At 38.3% G+C, this 23,506-nt stretch overlaps 1 protein-coding gene across 5 annotated transcripts in view; it reads left to right on the forward strand.

The window, feature by feature from the left end:
- The first annotated feature begins 457 nt into the window (after positions 1 to 457).
- The window catches only part of usp11 (ubiquitin specific peptidase 11), a 50,405-nt gene continuing 27,356 nt past the window's right edge, over positions 458 to 23,506 (forward strand). Inside the window, exons 1-7 of one of the 5 annotated variants that reach the window (XM_054770024.1) lie at positions 5,891 to 5,916; positions 6,407 to 12,077; positions 12,367 to 12,570; positions 17,777 to 17,894; positions 18,936 to 18,999; positions 21,607 to 21,752; positions 23,011 to 23,072. In XM_054770024.1, the coding sequence (XP_054625999.1) occupies positions 12,491 to 12,570; positions 17,777 to 17,894; positions 18,936 to 18,999; positions 21,607 to 21,752; positions 23,011 to 23,072 (470 nt within the window). In that variant the 5' untranslated portion in view covers positions 5,891 to 5,916; positions 6,407 to 12,077; positions 12,367 to 12,490. Of the gene's footprint in view, positions 787 to 5,806; positions 5,917 to 6,406; positions 12,078 to 12,366; positions 12,571 to 17,776; positions 17,895 to 18,935; positions 19,000 to 21,606; positions 21,753 to 23,010; positions 23,073 to 23,506 lie in introns of those variants that run through there. The other 4 variants (XM_054770014.1, XM_054770044.1, XM_054770052.1 and 1 more) reach the window with 4 other exon arrangements.

The raw sequence follows: 23,506 nt of genomic DNA on the forward strand, positions 1-23,506 counted from the left end.
CATCTTCTGTTGTCTATAGCAGTGGTGATTTCCTCTGTGATTTCAATCAGTGCCATAGAAGTTGAAATGTTGGCTCTGAAACCATATTGACTGCTAGCGAGTAGTTCATTCTTATTAATAAATTTAAGTACTCTTTCCATCTGTGGTATGATTATTTTCATCTTTTTTCTGTCTGTCATGCTGATTCTGTTTGGAACTATGTTTTCAATAAAGTTTGTTTAAAAAATAGGTAACCTGGGGATAGTAGCGGTCAAACTGCACTTTTGTGTACGTTGTCTCCGGCAGCCTCGCGATAAATTAAATGAAAACATATGACGTCACCAAAATGCGGCCTCGTCTAGGTGACGCACACAAATAAGAGACTTTTAACATGAACATGTTACCTTTGACTTGTCTGCTTATTCACCGCAACGTCTCAAACACACGTCCGGCGTGCCTGTAAAGCAAATACACATCTTCTGTTTAATAACTCGATTAAATAAATGAAAACATCTATTTAGTGGGTTGGAAGTTGTCGGCTGGGTGAATCAGGAAGTCGTCATCCTCTCCTTCCACTTCCTTCTTCCGCAAACAAGTCCGCTCAGCCTCCCTGTTGATGGCTTGACCGAAGCGGCGTTCCTCGTCTTGGGTTTTGCTACCTTCGTCACCACACATTCATGTCTCACTGACCGCTGTCATGACGGCCAACAGCCGTTGTTCCGCGGCGGAGCCTCCGGGTCTGGAGACCCAGCGACGGGAGATCGAGTGTTTGCTGCGAGACTGTGAGCTCCGCGCCGGGGACAGTTGGTGAGAGTACTCCGCCGCGACTTATCTTTCCGCGGAGGGCTAGCTAGCCCCGCGCGGTTGACGCCTTCCAAGCGATGCTTTTTGAGCCCACTAAAGTGTTCGATCGGCGGTTCTGGTGTCAGTTTGTGCATTTTAAGCTGTTGACAAATTTAGCGTTGGTCGCTAATGCTGCTACCAATGCTGCTGCTAATGCTAGCATGTGAAGCTCGCCGTGTCCACTTGGATTTTGTTCTGGAACAGCTGGGCTCGTTTCTGGCCGCAGCTTTCTTGTATTATCTTCTTTATGACTTATTTTTTAGATTGGATCTGACAATATCACTTATCAAGACAACAACAGTGACACCAGAGCCTTCTACTTTACTGTATGTCACGGCAGCAACAACAGCAGATGATTGTATTCCATGGTATTTCCGTTTTATTCCTCTTCCATTGCCACCATGGGGCATATTTGTATTGTATTCCTCTTCCAGTGCCACCGTCAGTGTTTCTTCCCCCAGGACTGAAATCTATCTGTGACGTTTAGGGATGAGGTTGATGCCGTCATCGTCTAATTTGCATAAATGCCCATGACGTAAAACTCTCGCCAGACTGGAGATTTTCAAGAACTGTGACTCAGTGTTTGTTTGTGGATGGGTAAAACTGAGCATTTGAGTTTCTGTCATAAGAAATGTGCGACATTAGCTCATGTTTTATTTAGAACATAGTTATTAGTGTTGGTTTCATTTTGTGCAATAGCAGACGCATGTGACTTTAAAATGGAATGAATGATGTTCCTAGGCCTCCAAGTAGGTATGCTCTGATTTTAAAGATAATAATACACATCATTATTTATACGTTACAGTATCTCTTTACATTGATGAACAGATGCTCTATAATGCGAGATCTATAATGCGAGATCAAGTCAGTTGTGGTATGTGCCTATGAGGTGTTGCAGTATAAGCAGCGGTATGATACCATTAGAATATGTGAGCAACGAAAAAAAATGTTTTGAGGTGGGGCCAAATCTGTCTGTGACGGTCCAGATTTAGTTGTGGTGGGCCAAATGAATATATGGGAATCAATGACCATGGTCCACTTTTCCATTTTATTCATCTTCCAATGCCTCAATGATTGTATTCCATGGGCCATATTTGCATTTGATTTCCTCTTCCAATGTGTCAGTGGTTGTATCCCATATTTACATTTTATTCCTCTTCTCATGCCTCAATAGTTTGGGCCCTTTGAGTTTCACCATACTACTATGGTCCATATTTCCATTAACTCCAACGCCTCAGTGATCGTATTCCATAGTCCATATTTACATTTTGTTCCTCTTCTCCCACCTCAATAGTTAAGGCCCTATAATTTCAGCGTTAACAGAATTGTGGACGGAATGATGGAATTAAAAACGGGATCCACTGTTAAATGTGGAATCTTAGGAGAGCGCAAATTTTGTGGGGAAATAGTTCTCCAGGGGACCGTTGATTAATGGTGGCATCTCCTCACAAACACTAACACGCCCCCTTCCAAACTAAAAATGTCAATGCGGCCATGAACACCTACACTGTTGTGTTTTACCGCTTGTTAATAAAGTGGTTGGAATTGCATCGGCCACTACATCTTCCTTAACCAGAAGTAGGCCTGTCACGATAATCGATAAATCGATTAATCAAACGATTTTAAAAAAGTAGATAATTTTGCCGCCTCGATAAATTGACGTGCATATATGCCTGTTTGTTTTCCTCGTACCACAGAGGCTGAATGGCAAGAGGGTTCACTCTGCATGTGTCTGTGTGCACTGGTTCTATAGTGGAATGAACGGAGAGCGTGAACCCTCCTGTCAGCCTCTTCCCCCAGTACGCAGATGCAGGGCTACTAGTGAGTGGATACACAGAGTGCTAGCAGTTAGCAAGCAAATGCTAATATGAATGAAGGCACAAAAGCCATGGTTTCTAAGCCGAATGCCACAGCCCCTGTGTGGAGGTGCAGCAGAGCCTTTGTCCCAACAGTCAACGCTTACCGAGGCCTTTGATCGGCAAAGTAAATATAAAACGAATGGAAATGGTGCGCGCTCACAGTGTAGCTAAATTGCAAAAAAAAAATGCAACCTTTCAGTACGGTTGAAAAGCCAACATTTTGGGAAATGTTAGAAGGTACATGTCACAAACAGCAATTCCTGAACTGTATAACCAAGTGAAATAAGACATGTTGAAGGACATCAGAAACATTGCATTTTATTCCGCCAACACAGATATGTGGCCCAAATCAAATATATACTAAGTCCCCAACTAACGAACACAATTGGTTCCAGATGACCGTTCTTAAGTCGAATTGTTCTTAAGTAGGGGAAAAGGTAATATTACCAATGATATAGGTACTACATGTACGTGTATACATATACAGTATATGTGTATGTAAATATGAGTTTGGATGCAGTAGTAATATTCAACGAGGATAATTAATGAAAAAACAATAATAAAAGTGATATAATAATACGTAATGATAAATGTTATTTACCTTTGAAGAGGAGTGGTCGAGCATACGTCATTGTGGTGGAGGAGGAGGAGTTATTGAAAAAAAGGACAAATGGTCGTCATCGTTAGACTCTCTAAAAGAGGTAGTGTTCTGTGGGTGGTGTAGAATTAAGCAGGCCTAGTAACTCTTCATAAACTTTAATCACAAGCTGTGCCGGGTTGCATTGTACAGCTACAATTTAGCTTTTCTTCACGTCTCCTCCCCCTGGTCTTCATCGCCTTTTGGTCCCATTAGCAGTGTCACAGTGCCCTCTACTGGTCAAGCATGTGAAATATGGACTTAAATATAAATTAAATATGGACTTATAAGGCAAAACACATGAAAATATAGACCAGTCGGCTTGTGTTTGTATCTCCGAAAGTTCGCTAGTCGGATGTTCGTAAGTTGGGGACTTAGTGTACATGAGTTTACCAATACAATACATAACTGAGTGTGTGTGTTTTTATTGGAGTGGTTTTATTTTTCTTAACAGACACAGGGTCTATTTTTTTTATTGATTTGGGTTAGTATTGTGATTTTTGAAGTGCAATTTTTGCTAAAGGGGACTGAGATTTCATTTTATTTTCATTGATTTTTTTCTGTCTTTGGTATTATGTTTAATTTATTTAAAAGCTCTTGACATTCCAATTACAATGTTAAATACTCCTGAGAAATTAAAGTTTATTGCTTTTGCTACGGAATTTTTTTTGTCAATAGTATCGTTTATCGACAATAATTTGTATGGCAATTATCGTCCAGCAAAATTTGTTATCGTGACAGGCCTAACCAGAAGCATAGGCATTGCAATTTGTTGACTTTTTTTGTAGCAAATGTGTGCAGAGGCTGGCATCCCATTCAAAAAGTCAGTGAAGCTTCGTCTGTTTCTAGGTAAAAAAAAAAAACAAAAAACAAAAAAACAACCTAATTCTAAAAAAATGAAAACAAAATTTAGAAATACATTTGGGAACAGATTTCCTTTTATTCCACGCATTTTATTCCAAGATCCATATTTTTAAATTTTATCCCTCTTCCAATGCCACTAGTTCCCATACATTCATTTATTTGTAGTGGCCATCTACAAACAAATTTGGACTGCCACAAATCGATATGGCGCTACCTGTTTGCCCTCGCTCGTAAACACAATGGGGCTGTCGGTGAATGTAGATTGCTGTTACAGTGGTGTGAAAGAGTGTTGGCCCCCTTCCTTATTTCTTATTTTTTGCATATTTGTCACACTTAGATGTCTCAGATCATCAAATACATTTAAATATTAGTCAATGACAACACAACTGAACACAAAATGCAGTTTTTAAATGAAAGTTATTATTATTGAGGGTGAAAACAAAAATCCAAACCTACATGACATGTATGAAAACGTGGTTGCCCCCTTGTTAAAACATATGTGATTTATCACACCTGAGTTCAAGTGGAAAATGTTATAAAGCCATTTCTGAAGTTTTGGGACTCCAGCGAACCACAGTGAGAGCCATTATTATACAACAAATGGCAAAAACATGGAACAGTGGTGAACCTTCCCAGAAAACATCCTGATGATCCCCAAGATCTTTGGGAAAATACTCTGTGGTCTGGCGAGATAAAAGTTGAACTTTTTGGAAGGTGTGTGTCCCATTACATCTGGCGTAAAAATAATTTCAGAAAAAGAACATCATACCAACAATAAAGTATTGTGGCGGTAGTGTGATGGTCTGGGGTTGTTTTGCTGCTTAAGGACCCGGAAGATATGCTGTGAAAAATGGAACCATGAATTCTGCTGTCTACCAAAAAATCATGAAGGAGAATGACCGGCCATTTGTTGGTGACCTTAAGCTGAAACCAACTTGGGTTCTGCAGCAGGACAATGATCCAAAACACACCACCTCTGAATGGCTGAAGAAAAACAAAATTACAACTTTGGAGTGGCCTAGTCAAAGTCCTGACCTGAATCCTACTGAGATGCTGTGGCATGACCTTAAAAAGGCAGCTCATGCTGGAAAACCCTCCAATGTGGCTGAATTACAACAATTCTGCAGAGATGATTGGGCCAAAATTCCTCCTCAGCACTGTAAGAGACTCATTGCAAGTTATCACAAACGATTGATTGCAGTTGTTTATGCTCAGGGTGGCCCAACCAGTTATTAGGTTCAGGGGGCAATCACTTTTTCCACACAGGACCATGTATGTTTGGATTTTTCTTCCTTAATAATAAAAAGTTTCATTTAAAAACTGCATCTTGTGTTCAGTTGTGTTGTGATTGACTAATATTTACATTTGTTTGATGATTGGAAACATTTAGGTGTGACAAACATAAGAAATTAGGCAGGGGGCAAACACTTTTTCACACACTGTACAACTCTGTATTGTAGGTGGTGGTATGCATCATAACTCGGCTTCTTAACACACCTCATGTGTCATGGTTAATTATGTCAATTAGACGTGGTCATCTAAAATTACAACTTTGTTCTTTGGTTTTGCGATTTTGCCATGGAATTTAATTTAAAGTGTGTGTGCGTTTGTGTGTGTATATTAGGTACGTGGTGGAGAATCGCTGGTATGAGCAGTGGAAAGAGTTTGTGGAAAGTGGAGACCAAAATTCGTCATTGTGTCCCGGTCAAATTGACAACACCGAGCTGTTTGAAGGTCAGTAAACACATCTGATAACCCTTTTATATGCAGCCATGTCATGCATACATTCCTGTCCACCTGTTTTCATCCTCGTACACACTCAGCCTTATGTAAATTATTTGAGGAGTTGAGTGTTGAGTTTTTACTATGTTTAAATAATGGCAATGCCAACTGCAAAAAAATGCTAGTCAAAGATCCTCTTTATGACAGGAGTGCTATGCTGTTAAGTACCCACTGCAAAAACATTTGTCAAAGATTCTCTATGTCACAGGAGTGCTATGCTGTTTTTAATTACCTACTGCAAAAATGCTAGTCAATAAAGAAGACATCACTGCTGTTGTTAAGGACCTACTGCAAAAATGTTAGTCTCCAAAGTTTTGAACTGCTGGTCTGATGTCATATATGGCCCGGATTGGGCCCGCGGGTTGCCAGTTGAACAGGCCTGCTTCACATCCTGGTCAGACCTATTTGGTTCCCAAGTGTTAAACGCATCTCTCCTGATCAGATCTGGACTCGTACCATTTGAAGGACCGTCTGGTGGAGAACGAGGACTTTGTCTTGGTTCCGGCTGAGGTGTGGCATAAACTTCTGTCCTGGTATGGAATGGTGGATGACCAGCCGCCCCTGGAGCGCAAGGTAAAGTAAACATTTGTGAGGTGAATGTTCCTGGAGACTCTGAGGAAACTGGACACCTATTTATTTGGAATGATAATACTTACTATTATAATGGCGCTTGTGCCCAGGTAAACTGTAGTAACCAGATCAAAAACTAAGTATATATTGGTGCATTATTTCAGGGCGAAATTAATAGTTACTATTAGAGCTGTCATAACTTGTTAATGTCGGTAAATAATTAATTTAATTACGTGAAAAAGTTTAGCGTAATTAATGCATCCACATCATGGCAAACCGCACCTCTCTGTTAGGACGGCAGACAGAGGCACAATGTAGCATTCCCACAGAGTCACACACAGTCTGACGCTCTTTTATAACTTCATTCTGACCTGAATATGTAGATAGCAGTGCAGTGCCAACACGGTATATGTCTCCAACTCTCAAACACGTCTACATTCTCAACACTCACAACAAGACTTCCTCATTCTCGACGAAGCGCACTCATGAAAGTGCATTCAGACATTAGAACTCACTCACAAGAATACTTGACGTCAGTAACAGCAACTAATAAAATGAATTCAGGTGTAACAGAGGGGCTTATAAAGATGACCGCTGACAGTGTAGAAGCATGACGATGACAGCTGTGAACTTGTTGGAGATGTTGGAGATGAAAGGACCACTTTAGTAAATTAATTAAACAAATTTCACCTCCCCTTACATGTTCATTAAAGGGATACTTTGAATTTTTTGACATGAAGTTTTATGGCATCCCCATCAGCAGTGGACTATAACAACAGTGACTTAGCCCCCCATTTGGTCCCACGAATGCTGTTCTGGTCGGATTTCCGTGACGAGGAACGTAGTTCTGCTTAGTTGCTGGGCCAATTGAGGAAAAAGTTTGGCTTCTCAAAACAATATGAATTCAAGAGTAATACATTTGCATCATAAAAATACCTCCTCAAAAAAATCTGCCCTCACAAATCGTTCAGCGTTATATTTGTCTCTAGCCGTGTCCCTGCACACCGTCGCCTCTCCAGTCGTGTGTATGTGATGAAGACGCTCGCATCTTCATCCGAGACGGAGCGCCATGCCCATCTTGTTTACGTGTGTTCCACAGCAGAACAAGATCTGCAAATTTCAGCAGTTTCACAGCTGGATCGCGCGAGGTGCAGTCATTTATATATATGATAAAGAGCAGAGGGGAGAAGACACACCCCTGGGAGGCGACAATGCTGATGGTCCAGGAGCTGGATATGGTGCTCCCCAGCCTCAGTTTCTGCGTCCTATCAGTCAGGAACGTGTTGATCCTCTGACAGGTGGAGGGGGGCACAGTGAGTTGGATGAGCTTCTGAAGGAGGATGTCCGGTACTATAGTGTGGAAGGCAGAACTAAAGTCCACAAACAGGATCCTGGCAGATGTCGAGGTGTTTCGAAATTTAGTGCAGCCCCATGTTGACTGCATCCTCAACACACATGTTTGGCCGGTAAGCAAACTGCAGAGGTGATACCCCGGGGCCTTCCTTGTCTTCATTCTTTGAAACAGGTGACAGACATCCTTTCTGTTGATCTTTAGTGCAGGCTGAGTGTCGCAGGTGGATGTTCGGGGTGCAAGTAGGCACCGGATGGTATTGTTGGAGCTGTGAGTGAGGTGGGGGTTGGGTGTGAAAATCTACAGTAGAACTCATTCAGGTCGTCTCCCAACTTTTTGTTCTCTGCTATGTGGGATGTGGTGTTATGCATCCTTTATAACAGTGTAGCAGCGGTCCAATATGTTACTGTCTCTGGTGGGGCATGTAACATGTTTGTCTTTCAAATGTTCATGGTTGGGATTAGCTCTGTTAAAATCCCCCATAATTAGAAGCAGGGAGTCAGGGTGTTTCTCCTCCACGTTAGTCATCTGGTCCACTATCTGCAGCAGTGCCTCCTAAGTGCATGCATCAGGTGGGATTTAAACAGCAACCAGAATAAAAGAGAATTCCTGCGGAGAGCAGAAGGGCTTAGTTTATGAAGAAGCTTTACAAGTGAGGGTTGCATGTCCTCCAAAACACCTTTACATTGTTACAAAAATGTTGATTAATAAAAATACAAAACAAACACCACCTCCCTTATGCTTCCCTGCGAGCGCTGGTACGCGGTCTGTACGGAGCAGCTGGTATCCCGGGAGATGGAGAGCGTTGTCCGGGATGTTGTCATTGAGCCAAGTTTCTGTGAAACACAATGCAGCGGGTCGATGAAAGTCTTTGTTATTGTTGGAGAGAAGCAGCAATTCATTCATCTTGTTAGCCAGGAAGCAAACGTTGGCAAGATGAATTGATGGGAGAGCAGAGCGAAAACCTCTTTCTCAACCTCACGAGCGCGCCAACTCGCCTTCCCCGGCGGCGGCGCCATTTCCCTTGGGAAACTCTATAGAGAGCTGCTGCTGCGCCAACCAATATCTCTGTAAACGTCTTCGGCTTGGAAAAAGGTTGCCAGATAGCTGGTTAATATTTAAAAGTTCTTCTCTGCTGTATGTGACCGGCGGAGAGGCACAGGAAGTAAAAAAAAAAAAAAAAGTAAACGCGCACACACACAACAAGAGAGAGTATTTGCGCTGTATCTCCCTCATCTCTCTGCACTGTATGTGACCTCCTGGCCTGCCCCCCTCCATGCATGCAAGAGGAGGGGTGGAGCAGAAGCCCGGCGACTCAGTCAGCTTCTGCGGTGGAAGATACTCCGTATCCCTCCATCAATTAGAGGTACTTTGGAGCATAAAAAAATAGTTTTCACCACCTTAAAACTTGGCATAAAGTCCAATGCAGGGAATGTGTGAAGCTGCGCGCTAGCTGCCACAACTCCTGCCACAACACAAAGCGTTGTCCTATCACACTGCTAAAGATATGGTCCCTGTTGCAACAGTGGAAAAAACAGCTTTAAAAACCTGCTGAAAACAGTGGACTTGCGATATCCAGCGAGCTTTGTAGTCACAATTACTGTATTTAGCATGACAACCTCTACCTCCAAATGTACAAGGAAGTCAGACTGTTGCTCAGCCTGATGCAGTTGACATGTTGGTGTTGCTGGCACAAAATAAGGACATGCTTGTGTCTTTTGTTATTAGCTGAGGATTTGAGCATAGCTAAAGGTTTGGTATGAAAAAGATTATATTTGCCTTTTTGTATATTTATTTCAAAAAGACAACGGCCTACTTTATTTTAGCGGCTAGTTTTTAGATGAGGCTTTTTTTAATGTGCATCTTGCATGAAGTTTTAGAACTAAAACATCCTCATGTTAAGTATTTATTTTAATAAAACAACTTGACGCGCAAATTTGGCTTTGATTTTGTTTAAATTCACTTTGCGGAAAAAAATATCAGGATAGATATCTTATATCTTTTCTTATCTATCTTACATTAAACCTAAATATATCGGGATATGAGTTTTGGTCCATACTGCCCAGCCTAAGTGGGTCGTATGTTTTAGTTTGATTTAAATGTTCAGCTCAGACATAGTTGCAAATGGTGATTAATCATGATTGATTACTGTAATTCAAACTTTAAACTGTAAACTGTTATTCTGATTACACATTTTAACCATTTCACCACCCTACTGTTAACTAATACTATTAATTTAGTGGCATTGAAATGAGGCAAAAATTAGGAATAATTACCACCGCCTAATTCCAGAGCAACTGTCTTGACGGGGTTATGCTTGACATTCGTTTTTGTTTTTGATGGTGAGCATCTAGTTAAATTGCTCAGACCGAAATGCTCGAAAGGTTGGTTGTACTTCACCTCAGCCACCTGCAACTAGTGCTTGAAGGTGATATTGTGCAAGTAACTTCATTTTGCTGAATTAATACATGACTCTTGCATGTAGGATTAACTAGCAAACACCATTGTAATGGTAGTATAACATCCACACAATTGTGTGTCAGTTGTCATTTTCTGCTTAAATTGTGCGGAATGTATGCACTTGAAGTACTGTAAAGTCTTGTAAATTAAATTTTGCACATTCTTTCTGTTCTGTATTGCTGCTTGTTTTTCTGTGATAATTATTGTGTTTTGAATTTCATTTCATATTGGTTAAATTATTACGTAGTTATTTTAATTACATTATTTAAGTATTTACATTTGAATTATTAGCATGTCAGAAAAGTCAACTCGATAATGCGTGTATTTTTCTTTCTTTTTTTACGTACCGGTTTGGGCACTGTTTACGTACCGAACCTGTTTCAAAAGTAATTATTTTTTATTTTTATATAAAATGAATAAAGCAGAACTACAATTTCTTCAACATGGTGAGCAAAAAGGAAAGCTCCTTGCTTTAAGGTTAAAGAAGCAGATGACTAGGAATCTTATATTGAATAATAAGCTTTCAGATGGTAATATTTCTGCCGATCCAAAGAAAATTAATAAAATGTTTCGAATTTTGTATGAAAATTTATATAAACCTGAGTGACAGCGGTACACGCAAAAAACTCAACTAGGGCGTGTGATTAATTGATGAAATGCAAATACTGGATGTTCATTGTAAATGAATTGAAGGTGTTTAGGTTCACAATATGATTAAATCATGTTGTCTGAATAAGATTCTGAGAAAAATCAGATTAACCAATTTCATACACGTAAATCCAATAAGAATGAGATTCATCAAAACAACAACAGTTGTATACAGCTGTTACTGTGCATGCTCCACCCCCACCGACCCTGAAGAAGTCAGAAGAGCGGGAACAGCCCTTTGGTTCACGCTGATGTCTTCATCTAATACATCGGAATGCTTGACATTAATGGTAAGTAATTAATATATGTAACGGTTTCTACCAATAAGTAAGATCACAATATTTAACATGTGCAACAGTATTATTTGCGCTATTGATGTAATTCCCCCTTTCGCCAGCAGGGCGCGCATGTATATCACACAGTGAGGACGTTGCTGAGTCTCTGATTCACACGGAAGTTGATGAGACCAGTTAATGTTCAAAACGTTGCTAAAACAACACTTTATTCGAGTAGTCTCGAACGATCCCTACTTCTGTGAGAGGGTCTATTATTCATCGCTGTTGTTTCTGTGTTTGTCGAGTGAAAACTCTGAGTGAAACTGTATTAGCCTCCTTAGCTATCACAGCTGATCGCTAACTTTATTGTGTCATATGTGTCACTGGCTTCTGTGAAAAGAAATAAAACCAATCGGACACATAAACAAGCTATTGGTATGTCGAAGCACTTGCTATAAAGCGAAGGGGGGCATTTAGGGTTGATATATGCACTTGTAAAGGGTAATGAGCAGCTATGTTGCCATTGTCATTTGTGTTTTGTAACTTAAGAAAAGATTATACTGTACAGTTATTGAGTAGATATATTGACCTATGAGAACATGGAGATTTGATTTTAATTAGAAACAACTACTGCTTTATGCAGGTTGGGTTTTTTTTTTTTTTGAGGAAAAAATCAGAAGAATGGCCAACCAGACCTGAGACCAACAACGCTGGAGAGGAGGACGCAGGCTTACACACGTGCAGGGTGTGACATCAGCGATTGCGTCACGATACCCTCTGCGTTGTGATCACACCCTCACCAGTAAATGGTAAATTTCTGATTTGGCATATTTAAGTATATGGCAGTGCAGAGTGTGTGTCACTAGCGAGAGTCCACTTTGTCCTGCTTTTGTAATGTATGCATCTATATTTCTTCTGTACATCTACATCTTCTATAGGATTCTCTTAATTTGCACTTGTCATTCTAAAACTGTCCTTAAATGTGGGCTTTTACTGGTCATCACATTTGCAGTCAGAATATATAATGTTGCCATTCTGCCAGGTTCTTGCTGCACTTCACACGCACTCAGAAAATGCATGTTGTGTTTTACTCTTCAGAATACTGACAATTAGGCCATAGCCTGCATGCAGCAAACTGGTGGGAATCTGTCAAGATGGAAGACATCGCCGTCCTGATTGTAGGTGTAGAGGTTCGCAGTGATTTGGGGAGCGTTGGACTCTTATGCGAGCTGATCCTTCTCAATCTGGATGGACAAAGGTTGTCCTCTTAAGACACAGTTGCTTAAAAAACACACTTCTGAAGTAAGTTTTAAGACATTTGTGTTGATTGACTTTGAAGATTCCATTTAGAGTTAAGCAATTGTTCTATAAGGCTACTGTCTTTTTCCTTAAAATGCTATAGGTTGCAGTGATGTACCTTGTTATGTAGGTGGAACTTACTCACTGCATAGTTTCTGAACACATGTACACAGTGATTGCACTGCATGTGGCTTGAAAGATGTTACATTGAACACACAATGGGGGCGGCATGGCACAGGTGGTAGAGTGGTTGTCTCCCAACCTGAAGGTTGTGGGTTCGATCCTCCATCCTCCAGTGATCGAAGTGTCCTTGGGCAAGATACTGAACCCCCAGTTGCTCCTGATGTGTCATCAGTAGGTAAATGTGCTAGCAGTGTCCAAAGCGCTTTGAGCACCTTGAAGGTGGAAAAGCGCAATACCAAGTGAAAAGACCATTTACAATAAATGCCTCTTTGAAATGTTAATTTGAATGAATACATAAGTTTTATAAGTCTTTTGTTTCTACTATTTGCATGGCCCATCAAAATATCAAAGTTTGATGCTTAATTATTGCGTAATTCAGTGGAACATCAGTTAGCGTATGCCTCAGTTAGCATGTTTTTCAGTTAGCATACAATATGTTATTAATACACAGCGTGAGTCCAACTGTTAATGTATTTTTATCACAAAATGTCCTTGTTGGCATGCTAGCTTGCTAATACATGGAAGTGGAAGGCAGCTCCATCACCCACCTATGACATCATCAGCGGTTGACTAGTTCTTTGCTTACTAACAGTTACGCCACAAGTCTTACAAATGTTAACACAAAACACTTTTTATGATTTTACAATTATACTTTTAGAGGAATAAAGCAATTGTAAATGCATATAAATAATGAATGAAAGGGATAGTGAAGATGTGATTCTTGACAAAGACACCTCGTTGCAGCGATATCATCACGCATACCACCTTCCTGTTTTGCTATTAGTTATTTCTTGAATTCAATAGTGTTTCTCAAAATGCTGCCACTTGCAACTTTGTTTGGCTCCATTATGGGTTACTGAATTCAAGAAACCGCAAAACAAAAAGTTGGTGACCGTGTTCATCTTCTTGCAACATCATGTCTTTGGCAACAATCACTTCTTCAGTGAAGGTAAAAGTAACCTTAAATGTTCATTTATCTTTCATTCATCATTTACATGCATAATCAAGTATGTTCTAAATTTCAAACTATCATTATAAAACTATAAAACATGTTTTGTCATAAGATTTTGGGCTTTCTGGAATGGATAAATTGGATTTCCATTATTTCTGGGAAAAATGTATTTGGTTAGCGTATGTTTCGGTTAGAGTCGAGTCGGACCTTCTGGAACGGATTCATGACACTAACCAAGGTTCCACTGTATACACTTCACTGTGAAAAACAATGCTTAAAAAATACAATTGTTTTTTGTTTTGTTAGTTTCTTTCCAAACTTTTATTAAGAGCCTAGATTATTTTGTAGATTGAGTATTATTGCGTTTTTATAAATGCTTTTTTTTGTAATGTGACCTGTCACATGATGTCACAAATCCTGAAAGTAGATGTTACATTTATTGTACATGTGATGCTCTTAAATGGGTAAAAAAAAAAAAAAAAAGTTGAATGTTCAAAACCTGTAGTGATTATCACATGCTGCAGGACTTTGGTTAGAAAAAGGTTTTCTTGAAGCCTCTATATTAGGATTTGAACGTGAATACATCATACCTACGTAAATCACTACGGAGGTAAATACAGTACTTACCATGTGACTTGGGTCACTTACTGTCTCCGTCTGTACTTTTAACTTGACAGTTGCTAACTGAAGAATGTGCTAACTGAAGAAATGCATGGCATGAGATGGTAAAAGTGTGCAAAAATGAGAAGGAGCTGTCTGCTAATTTAAGTGTTAAATAAAATGTTGAAATAGTTTCGGCTCTTGTATGTTTGTTTCTTGCATGCTGGTGGACTTTGTCATTTGATTTAAACAAATCCTTTACTGGTGCTAGCTACGAAAACAACATTCATTGAAACAACAAGACTGAAACAAGTAAAACTAGCAAAACCCAAGCTTGTTCATTCAATAATACTGGCATTAGTAAAACAGACAAGGCCTGCGCAAGATACAATTATGTTAAACCAACAAGTTTATTTTTTTCAGTTTATAGAAGTCATGCAAACATGTCTGAATGAAATTCAACTTCCATCATTATCAGAAGCTGGTAAAAACGCATTAGGAGGAACCTATAAAACTAGATGAAATTCAAAAAGCGATACATTCATTTAGTAAAAATAAGTGGTCTGGCCCAGACAGTTATAATGCAGAATTTGATCAAATATTTAGTGATGACTTGTCTCCTCTGTCATTACAAATGTACCAATCATCGTTTGATAGGCAATCTTTTTAAATTTTTCCCATATTACATTGATACATAAAACAGATAAAGATCCACGGTGGTCTAGTGGTTAGCATGTTGGCCGCACAGTCACAGTCTGGAGATCGGGAAGACCTGGGTTCGATTCTCCCTTGGGCATTTCTGTGTGGAGTTTGCATGTTCTCCCGTGCGTGGGTTTTCTCCGGGTACTTCGGTTTCCTCCCACATTCCAAAAACATGCATGTTAGGTTAATTGGTGACTCTAAATTGTCCATAGGTATGAATGTGAGTGTGAATGGTTGTCTATATGTGCCCTGCGATTGGCTGGCGACCAGTTCAGGGTGTACCCCACCTGTCGCCCGGAGTCAGCTGGGATAGGCTTCAGCATGCCCCGTGACCCTAATGAGGAGAAGCGGTATAGAAAATGGATGGATGGATCTTTAGCTAATATGGGTAATGAAATTTTAGCAAAAATGTTGGAAAAATAATTCATACTGATAAAGCTGGTTTTATGCAAAGCCGACATTCATCTGCTAACACAAGGAAATGATTTAATGTTATACATTATGCCAAAGGTCCTCCTTATTCTGCAGCAGTTTGTACTATTGATGCCTTTGACCGCATAAATTGGTCATCTATGTTTTGTACATTACAGAAATTTGAATTTGGAGCCACTTATTAAATGGATTAAGATGCTTTATACAAAGCACATGGCATCAGTTAAAACTAATCGTTGGATTATAGAACCATTTATTTTAAAGAGAGGAACAAAACAGGGATGTCCTGTGTCTGAATTATTATTGAATTGGACTTTTGAGCCTTTAGCTGCAAAAATAAGAAGTGATAATAATATTCATGGTATACAAATTAGTTCTCAATTAATAAATGATCGTTATATTGTGATGACATCATTTTATACCTGTCTCATGTGGACTCCTCTTTTCACTTTATCAATAAGGTCACCAGTGAATATGGTACATTAAAACAGCCCAATTGAAGCTACTTTGAAGATTTAAAAATGGTGTCATAATATACTTGGAATGAATCCAGCTACATCTGTGAACATATAATATATAACATATAATATAATACCTAGAGGTAAATTTTTAAATTACATTTCCTTAAAACATTTAGTTTTAAAAAAGTATATCCTTTGAAAGTATGACTTGTAACAAACATGAACTAGAGGATATACTTTTTAATCAAGATGTAATTAAGAAAAATTTAGTTAAAAGCTTCTATGGAATAATAAATGAACATCACACCAGGAATGCAAATAATATATGTACAGTAATAAGAAATGGATTACTGATTTAGATATTTTAGAAAATAATATATCATGGAAAGATATTTGCCCTTTAGATGCGTTAAAAGTAGGCTGTGTCAATTTAAAATTTTAAATAGATTATATTTTACACCTTCTCAATTGTTTAAAGTGGGCCCAGTAGATACAAAGTTATGCATAAAGTGCCAGGCAGCTGAGGGAACCCTTATGCATCTATTGTGGGAATGTCAGAGTAGAAGAATTATGGTCTAAAATAACAAGAGAGGCAATCATTCTTAAATATAGACCCATTGATACCAAACACCTGTATTCTTGGAGATCTGCATCAATTTAGCAACGTATCACCAAAGAATAAGAATGTATTTTTGTTAATATGTATTATGAGAAAAACAATAATATTGAAACAATGGATAGATGCTGATAGTCCAACTTATCATGACTTGTGTGCGCATGCTATGGAGATACCATTAGAGAGAACTGCATTTAGATTGGATGATAGTGAGTATGAGTACTTAGTATTTATTGTTATCATAGTTTATCTGTTATTGTTGTTGCTGTTGTGATTGTTATTATTATTGTTGTTATACTGTATGTTTGATGGTAATTTGTGTGTCTTTGCTTTTTGGTTGTTTTGTGTGGTTTTCTGTCTCTTTGGGTGTTGTGGAGCTGGACTAGGGTGAAGCTGAGTTGTTTTTGTTTTTTTGTGTTGTTTATTAATCAAATAAATAAAGGAATACACTCCTGATCAAAATCTTAAGACCAGTTGAAAAATTGCTAGAATTTGCATTTTGCACATTTGGATCTTAATGAGGTTTTAAGTAGAGCTACAATATGCAAAAACAAGAATGGTGAGTGAGACAAAAAGCACTTTGAAAAAGTAATTTATTGAAAACAACAAACTGAAATAGGCTGTTTATCAGCTGATCTAACGTATAAGACCATCATTCAAAAAATAAAAAACTCTCCAAACCAGAACAAAAATTTTTCTCAGTAAGACTCGGTAATGAGTAGCTCCACCGTTCTTGTTAATCACTTCAAAAATTCGTTTGTATATATAAAAAAAGTAATTATTTTATATCAGATAGTATCAACATTATCATTAAAATCTTTTTTTCACTTTTGTTCCATGTTCTTTCCCAAAAAATGGAGCTGAAAAAAAAATTCAGCTGAATTTGCATAAAATATATTTGATATAAAATACATTTTTTAAAATCAAAATTAGGCAATACGTTTTTGTTTTTTTTGTCCAACTACATACATTTCCATAAGTTTGAAGTTATTGACTAACAATTTACCAAGTTTCCAGTTTATTGTATAATAGTTTGGAGACTTTTGTGGATACTTCAGGCCGTTTTTTAACCAACATTATGCTGTAAGATGCCTCCCCTCAACTACAGTACAGTATGGCCATTTAGGTTTTTAACCATTTTTATCTAATCCACGATTTTTTCTGGGAACGTTGACTTTCCCAGCATTGAAAATTCCCAGAATTTTTTCCAGCCCTTGGGCGCCACACTTTGTGTTACCAGTATGTGATGTGTGCGTGTTTCAGGTGGTGGACCTGCCGAGCACTCTCAAGGTGGAGGTTTACCCCGTGGAAATCTTCCTCTGCCTCCACAGCAACATGGAGAACGTCACCACGGCGCAGTTTAGTCGCACTGACAACATACGTGAGTGTTCATAACATAACAGCACCAGGTCATCACTTTAGTACTTATGCTGTATATATGCTGTATAACAATATATACGGTTGAAACCGTAAGATTACATGCACTGTGTAAAGACACAAACCTTTTTTCTTACTGTCTACTAAATAAAATAAAATAAACCTCCTGTTTTAGGTTAGTTAGCTTTACCAAACATTTATATTTTCTAATAGAATCTGCAATAATGACAGAATATTTTTAGTACAGTGGAACCTTGGTGAGTGTCATGAATTTGTTCCAGAAGGTCTGACTCTAACTGAAACGGACGCTAACCAAATCAATGTTTCCTATAAGAAATAATGTAAATCCAATTAATCTGTTCCAGAAAGCCAAAAAAAACACAAAACAATTATAATTTTACATGGACAAAACAATTCAAAATGCATATAAATACAAATACATCTAAATGATGAATGAAGGGGACAAATTAACATTTAAGGTTACTTTTGCCTTCATTGAAAATCTGATTTTTTATGTTACTGAAAACAGAAAGGTGGTTGTGGTTGATTTGTCTGCCACATCATGTCTTTGGGAACAGACATGTAAAAATCACACACTGAATGTAAAAGTAATCTTAAATGTTCATTTATCTCTTTCATTTGCCATTTCTATGCATTTAGACATGTTAACTACAATTGTAAAATTATAAAAATGTATTTTGTGTTAACATATTTGAGTGTCAACCGCTGATGACATCATAGACTTGCAATGTAATGTAGCTGACTTCTGATTCCAGTTACCATTTTGGTTAGATAACGGAATTCTAACAAGGCAGGATGTTTTCTGATTACAAAAATACATTAAGAACACAGTTGGACTCACACAGTGTATTAACAACACGACAAGACGGACCATATTTTACGCTAACCGGAGAATGCACGCAAATCGAAGTAAAACTGTGGCTAGGGTTGGGCGATTCATTGAAAAATAACCGAAACGGTCATTTAGCGCTTCTAATCGACGTAAAACTGCCGTGTCGGTTATTTTGTTTTTTTCTCCCTGTAGTTACACGACAGGCCGGCAGGAGATGCAAAGCGGCGTCAAGACTGCCAGAACACCGACAGAAGAAGTAAACACATGACACTATCCCATCCAGCCTGACTTCTACACTACACAGAAACGTGGAGGAAAAATCAAACCGCGGCACATTAGTAAAGTCTAAGGAGTCTATGGTACAAAGCGAGCAGCTTGTTCCCAATAGGAATTCCATGTCACACTTTAGCTTAGCAGGTGCTCACGTCAACCAAAAAGTTGTGAAGTGCAAACACTGCAGAAAAAGTTTGTGTCCAAAGGTAACGCATGCAACCTTTTTCAACACTTGGAGCGCAATCATGTTACCGAATATGAACAATGCATGGTACAAAAGAAGAGACAACTAATAAAACGCCTGACGATGATTTTATTCTGTATAAGGATATATATTTATCTTAGCTTGCGAGAAATACGTTTTTTTTAGTCTCCTTTTTTAGGAAAGTCAAATTTGAATTTGAAAACAAAAGATTTTCCTTCTAACTGCGTGTTTTCAGTTACATTGCTCCAATAAATAACCCTAAATTGTCCATCTGTGCATATTCATTTCACTTGTTTCAAAATTATACAAATATTTACAGAATACATTGTTAAGAGTGGGATAATCGTACATTCACTGAAATCAGGGTTGGAGGTTCAATTAATCGCAATTTAGATTTTTGCCCAAATCGCCCAGCCCTAATTGTGACATATATATTCTACGTTAACCGGAAAACACGCTGGCGGGGGCGGACGCTACTCGAGGTTCCACTCTACTTTCTTCTAATTCAGAAGGTTACATACACAAAGGTTTTATACAACGGGAGAAAGCCCAGATGATGATGTGGTTTTGGAAGCTTCTGTTAGGTTAACTGACAACATTTGAGTTAATTGGAGATGCATCTGTTAATGGCTTTTAAGGCCACGCTTAAAGCGCACTGCTAGTTTGACATTTTGGGAAGATCAAAAGAAAGAGATCAAGGTATCAGGAAAAGAATTGTGATACTCCACAAGTTTGGTTCATCTTTGGGTGCAATTTCCAGATGCTTGAAGGTGCCACATTCATCTGTTCAAACAATTATCCACAAGTAAATAACATGGGATTGTGCAGCCATCATACCCTTCAGGAAGGAGAAGGGTTCTGTGTTCCAGAGATGAATGTATTTGGGCCCGAAATGTGCGAATCAACCCCAGAACCAAAGCTAAAAACCTTGTAAAGATAATAGCTGGAGCTGGTAAGACTGTCATCATCAACAGTTAACCCCTGTATTGTCAAAGGTTAAAAGGCCACTCTGAGAAAAAGAAGACATCACTCCAAAAGACAAATAAAAAGACAAATTACACACACAGGGATAAGGCTCTGGATTTTTGTTGACATGTCCTGTTGTCTGATGAAAGTGGAACTGTTTGGCCATAATCACCATTTACATTTGGAGGAAAAAGGGTGAAGTTTGTAATGCCAGAAGCTGTAGTAATTCTACACTTGATTAAAATTAAGAGTCATCAGACAAAATGATTGCTGCATAAGACTTAGGATAGTCGCGTCTCCTACTTTCCAGTTCCGCGCTGTGGAGTATCATGGGAACTGTACTTTTAGCGTAAACATAAAACTAATCAACTGCCAGCTGCAATCTTTTCATGTGACTTTACCTAACATATTAACCAAATTTCATTGAGCATACTGTATATGTCGAGGCTAACTGTATTGTCGTCATGAAGCTCCTTAGTCTGTAAAATTAATAATTGTTAAAGCTGTGAAAAAAGTTGCATCCTATAGTCTGGAAATTACAGTATGTTATTTTTATTTTACTTTATTCAATACAAAGCGGATTTACACCAGTAAGTACTTTTGCCAGGATGTTTAAAAATGTCACTCGCCTGTACAGCTCTCTACTAAAGGTTTAGAACATTGCTCTGATTAATAATTTTTGGAAACAGGCTTTGCACAGGTGACACATTTTTTTTTTTTATCATTGCTTTTCGACTTTTCTAAGTTTTTAGGCTGCAAAAGCATATTTATAAAAGGGATTTGGAGTCTCAATTTTAGATTTTTGGTGATTTTTTTCAATAGACGAAAATCCACATTTTGTTGATCTTTGTCGAACGTCACATACCAGTGTTCCTACAGGACTGCAATCTTATTTGTGGTGGTGGTGGGGTGTGTGACATAATGATATCATCGTCTAATCTGCATAATTTTCCATGCCGCTTTTGCATGTAGTTGTAATGGATGCTGTAGGAGAGTGAATTAACCTGGTGAGAGAAAAAAGTAAGATTTAGCGCTAGTTGCTTTATTGAAAGAGTATCACAAGGGGTCTGATTATTCTATAAATTTAGCGACAATGTGGCTAAGTTTGGCAACACTGATCCTTCTGCTACATTTTACTCTCTGGTAGACCAGGTGTGTTTGAGATGAATTAACAAGCGGAATTACATTGAATGTGTTTGAGTAATGGTGAACAGGTAGTGCCACATTTATTTGTGGTAAAGGATGTGAATGTATGGGTAAACACTGCATGCATTAAAGTCTACTTATTTTCATACCAAGAACATCTCAATGTAGCTCTTAAAATGCAGTGGAAAAACGTTGAGGGCTGAAGCGGTTAAATAATGATGGCACTTCAGACATATTTTGGCGTGAAAATGAACAGTTGTGTTGTTTTTCTAGAGTCCATCCAGTTGGCAATGTGCCGGGCCTTCTCACTGCCTCAGTCGTCAGAGTGCCACCTGTGGATGAAAAGCTCTGACAACAACTGTGAACGCCTCAGGAACGTCCACATGAGCGTGCTGGATGCCTGCCTCAGCTCAGGGATGGTGAGTATTCCCGCACTATTGCAACTTTTATTCTTAAAAGACCACCACTTTTACTTTTAACATTTGTTGTCATCAGTTTATGACTTTCTTGAATGTCTTCTTGAAAAAATACTGCTGTTACTTTATGACTATTTCATTCATTATTCTCATATTATTTATAATTGTTATGATTGCAAAGGAATAAGTACTGTATGTTTCATATTATTATGACCATATTGTAAAATGATGGCTTTGTTATCATCAAGTCACAACTTTAATCTTGTTGCATTATGGCTTTTCCTCTCAATTTTGCAGCTTTATCTCACAATGTTATGGCTTTTTGTGCTTATTTTTTGACTTATCCTATGATGTGCTTTTTCTATTATGACAGCTTTATATCCATAAAATCCTGACGTTTCTCATCAAATGACATCTTAAGTCTAAATTTTTTCCGCCCCAATATAATGTTTTATTCTTGAAAACTGTTGTTACATTTTCACTTTATTTTCATATTGTGAATTTTCCTCATTATTGTAAAATTATAATTTGTTGTCAAATAATTACGACCACATTGTAAAATTATATCCTCTCATGAAATCAAAACTTCAATCTGTGGCCTTTTGACTTTTTAATCATAAAATTGCAATTTTTTTCTTGTTACCGTATGACTTTTCCCTCACTATATTTCAGTTTTATCTCATGGTATGTTTTTTTTCTTGCAGTAGAATCATAACTTTATCCTCATAATCTTGTGACTTTTGTCCTCGTAAATGATTTATTCTTTTATATGGCAATTAATTCTTTGTTACGGCAATATTGTAAAATTGTAAAATGGTTTTATTTTCATACAACTTGATCAGAAAATCCCAACTTTATTCTCGACTTTTTCTCCTCAAGTAATCTCTCAAAAAAAGTACAAGTTCGTTTATTCAGATTTTTTTATTTTAAAGGGAGTGTAAAACTACAAATGACTGTACAATTACAGCTTCATTATCAAATAAGTGAGTTTATTCGAAAGGAAAAGTACAGCTTCACGATAATAATTTCCTCAAAAATATTTTTAAATTCATATTATGACTTTATTTTTTAAACTCTCATATTACTTTTGTGTGTAGTGTGAACAATATGTTGCCCTCAGAGTTGTCAAACAAACACACATTGGAAAAAAAACGAGGGTTTGTTGGCTCTTGTGAGTTTTTACTGTCTCTAACGTCCTCATGTTCACTTCCAAGATGAGATGGAATGTGTGTGTGTGTGTGTTCACATGTGTGCCTGTCAGACGGTGATAATGGAGACAAGGAATACTGACGGCACCTGGCCAAGCTCCAGACCTCAAATCATGTAAGTGACTTTGTTTTGGTTTTGTTTTCATTTGGTTGTGGTGCGTGCAGTTCGTGTCATCAGTGTCGGTGTTGTTTGTGGGGGACCGCAGTGTGAATGAATCGTTCATGATTGTTGAGGATGAAACAAAAACACACGCTGACACACATCGCTGCACATTGTCTAGGATTTCCCCATTGCGCCGCTCACTGAGCAGGCCGTTTTTGTATTGGGCAGCATGACTTGTCACCATATGTGTCCTCGCTTGTTAGCAAAGTTAAAGCTCCCATGTCATAGTATTTATCACCACTTTGAAATAAGTATCGAGAGGTACTGGGAACACGTTGTTGTGTCTGTAGCTTAAATGCTAATGAGCTGTGTTTGTCCATGCCTGTCTTGGATAGTGTGTGTCTCCAAGAAGTGCTATTGGCACTTTATCCACTTTTTACGTATAC

This window comes from Dunckerocampus dactyliophorus, chromosome 1 (assembly GCF_027744805.1).
Source record: "Dunckerocampus dactyliophorus isolate RoL2022-P2 chromosome 1, RoL_Ddac_1.1, whole genome shotgun sequence".
Lineage (NCBI taxonomy): Eukaryota > Metazoa > Chordata > Actinopteri > Syngnathiformes > Syngnathidae > Dunckerocampus > Dunckerocampus dactyliophorus.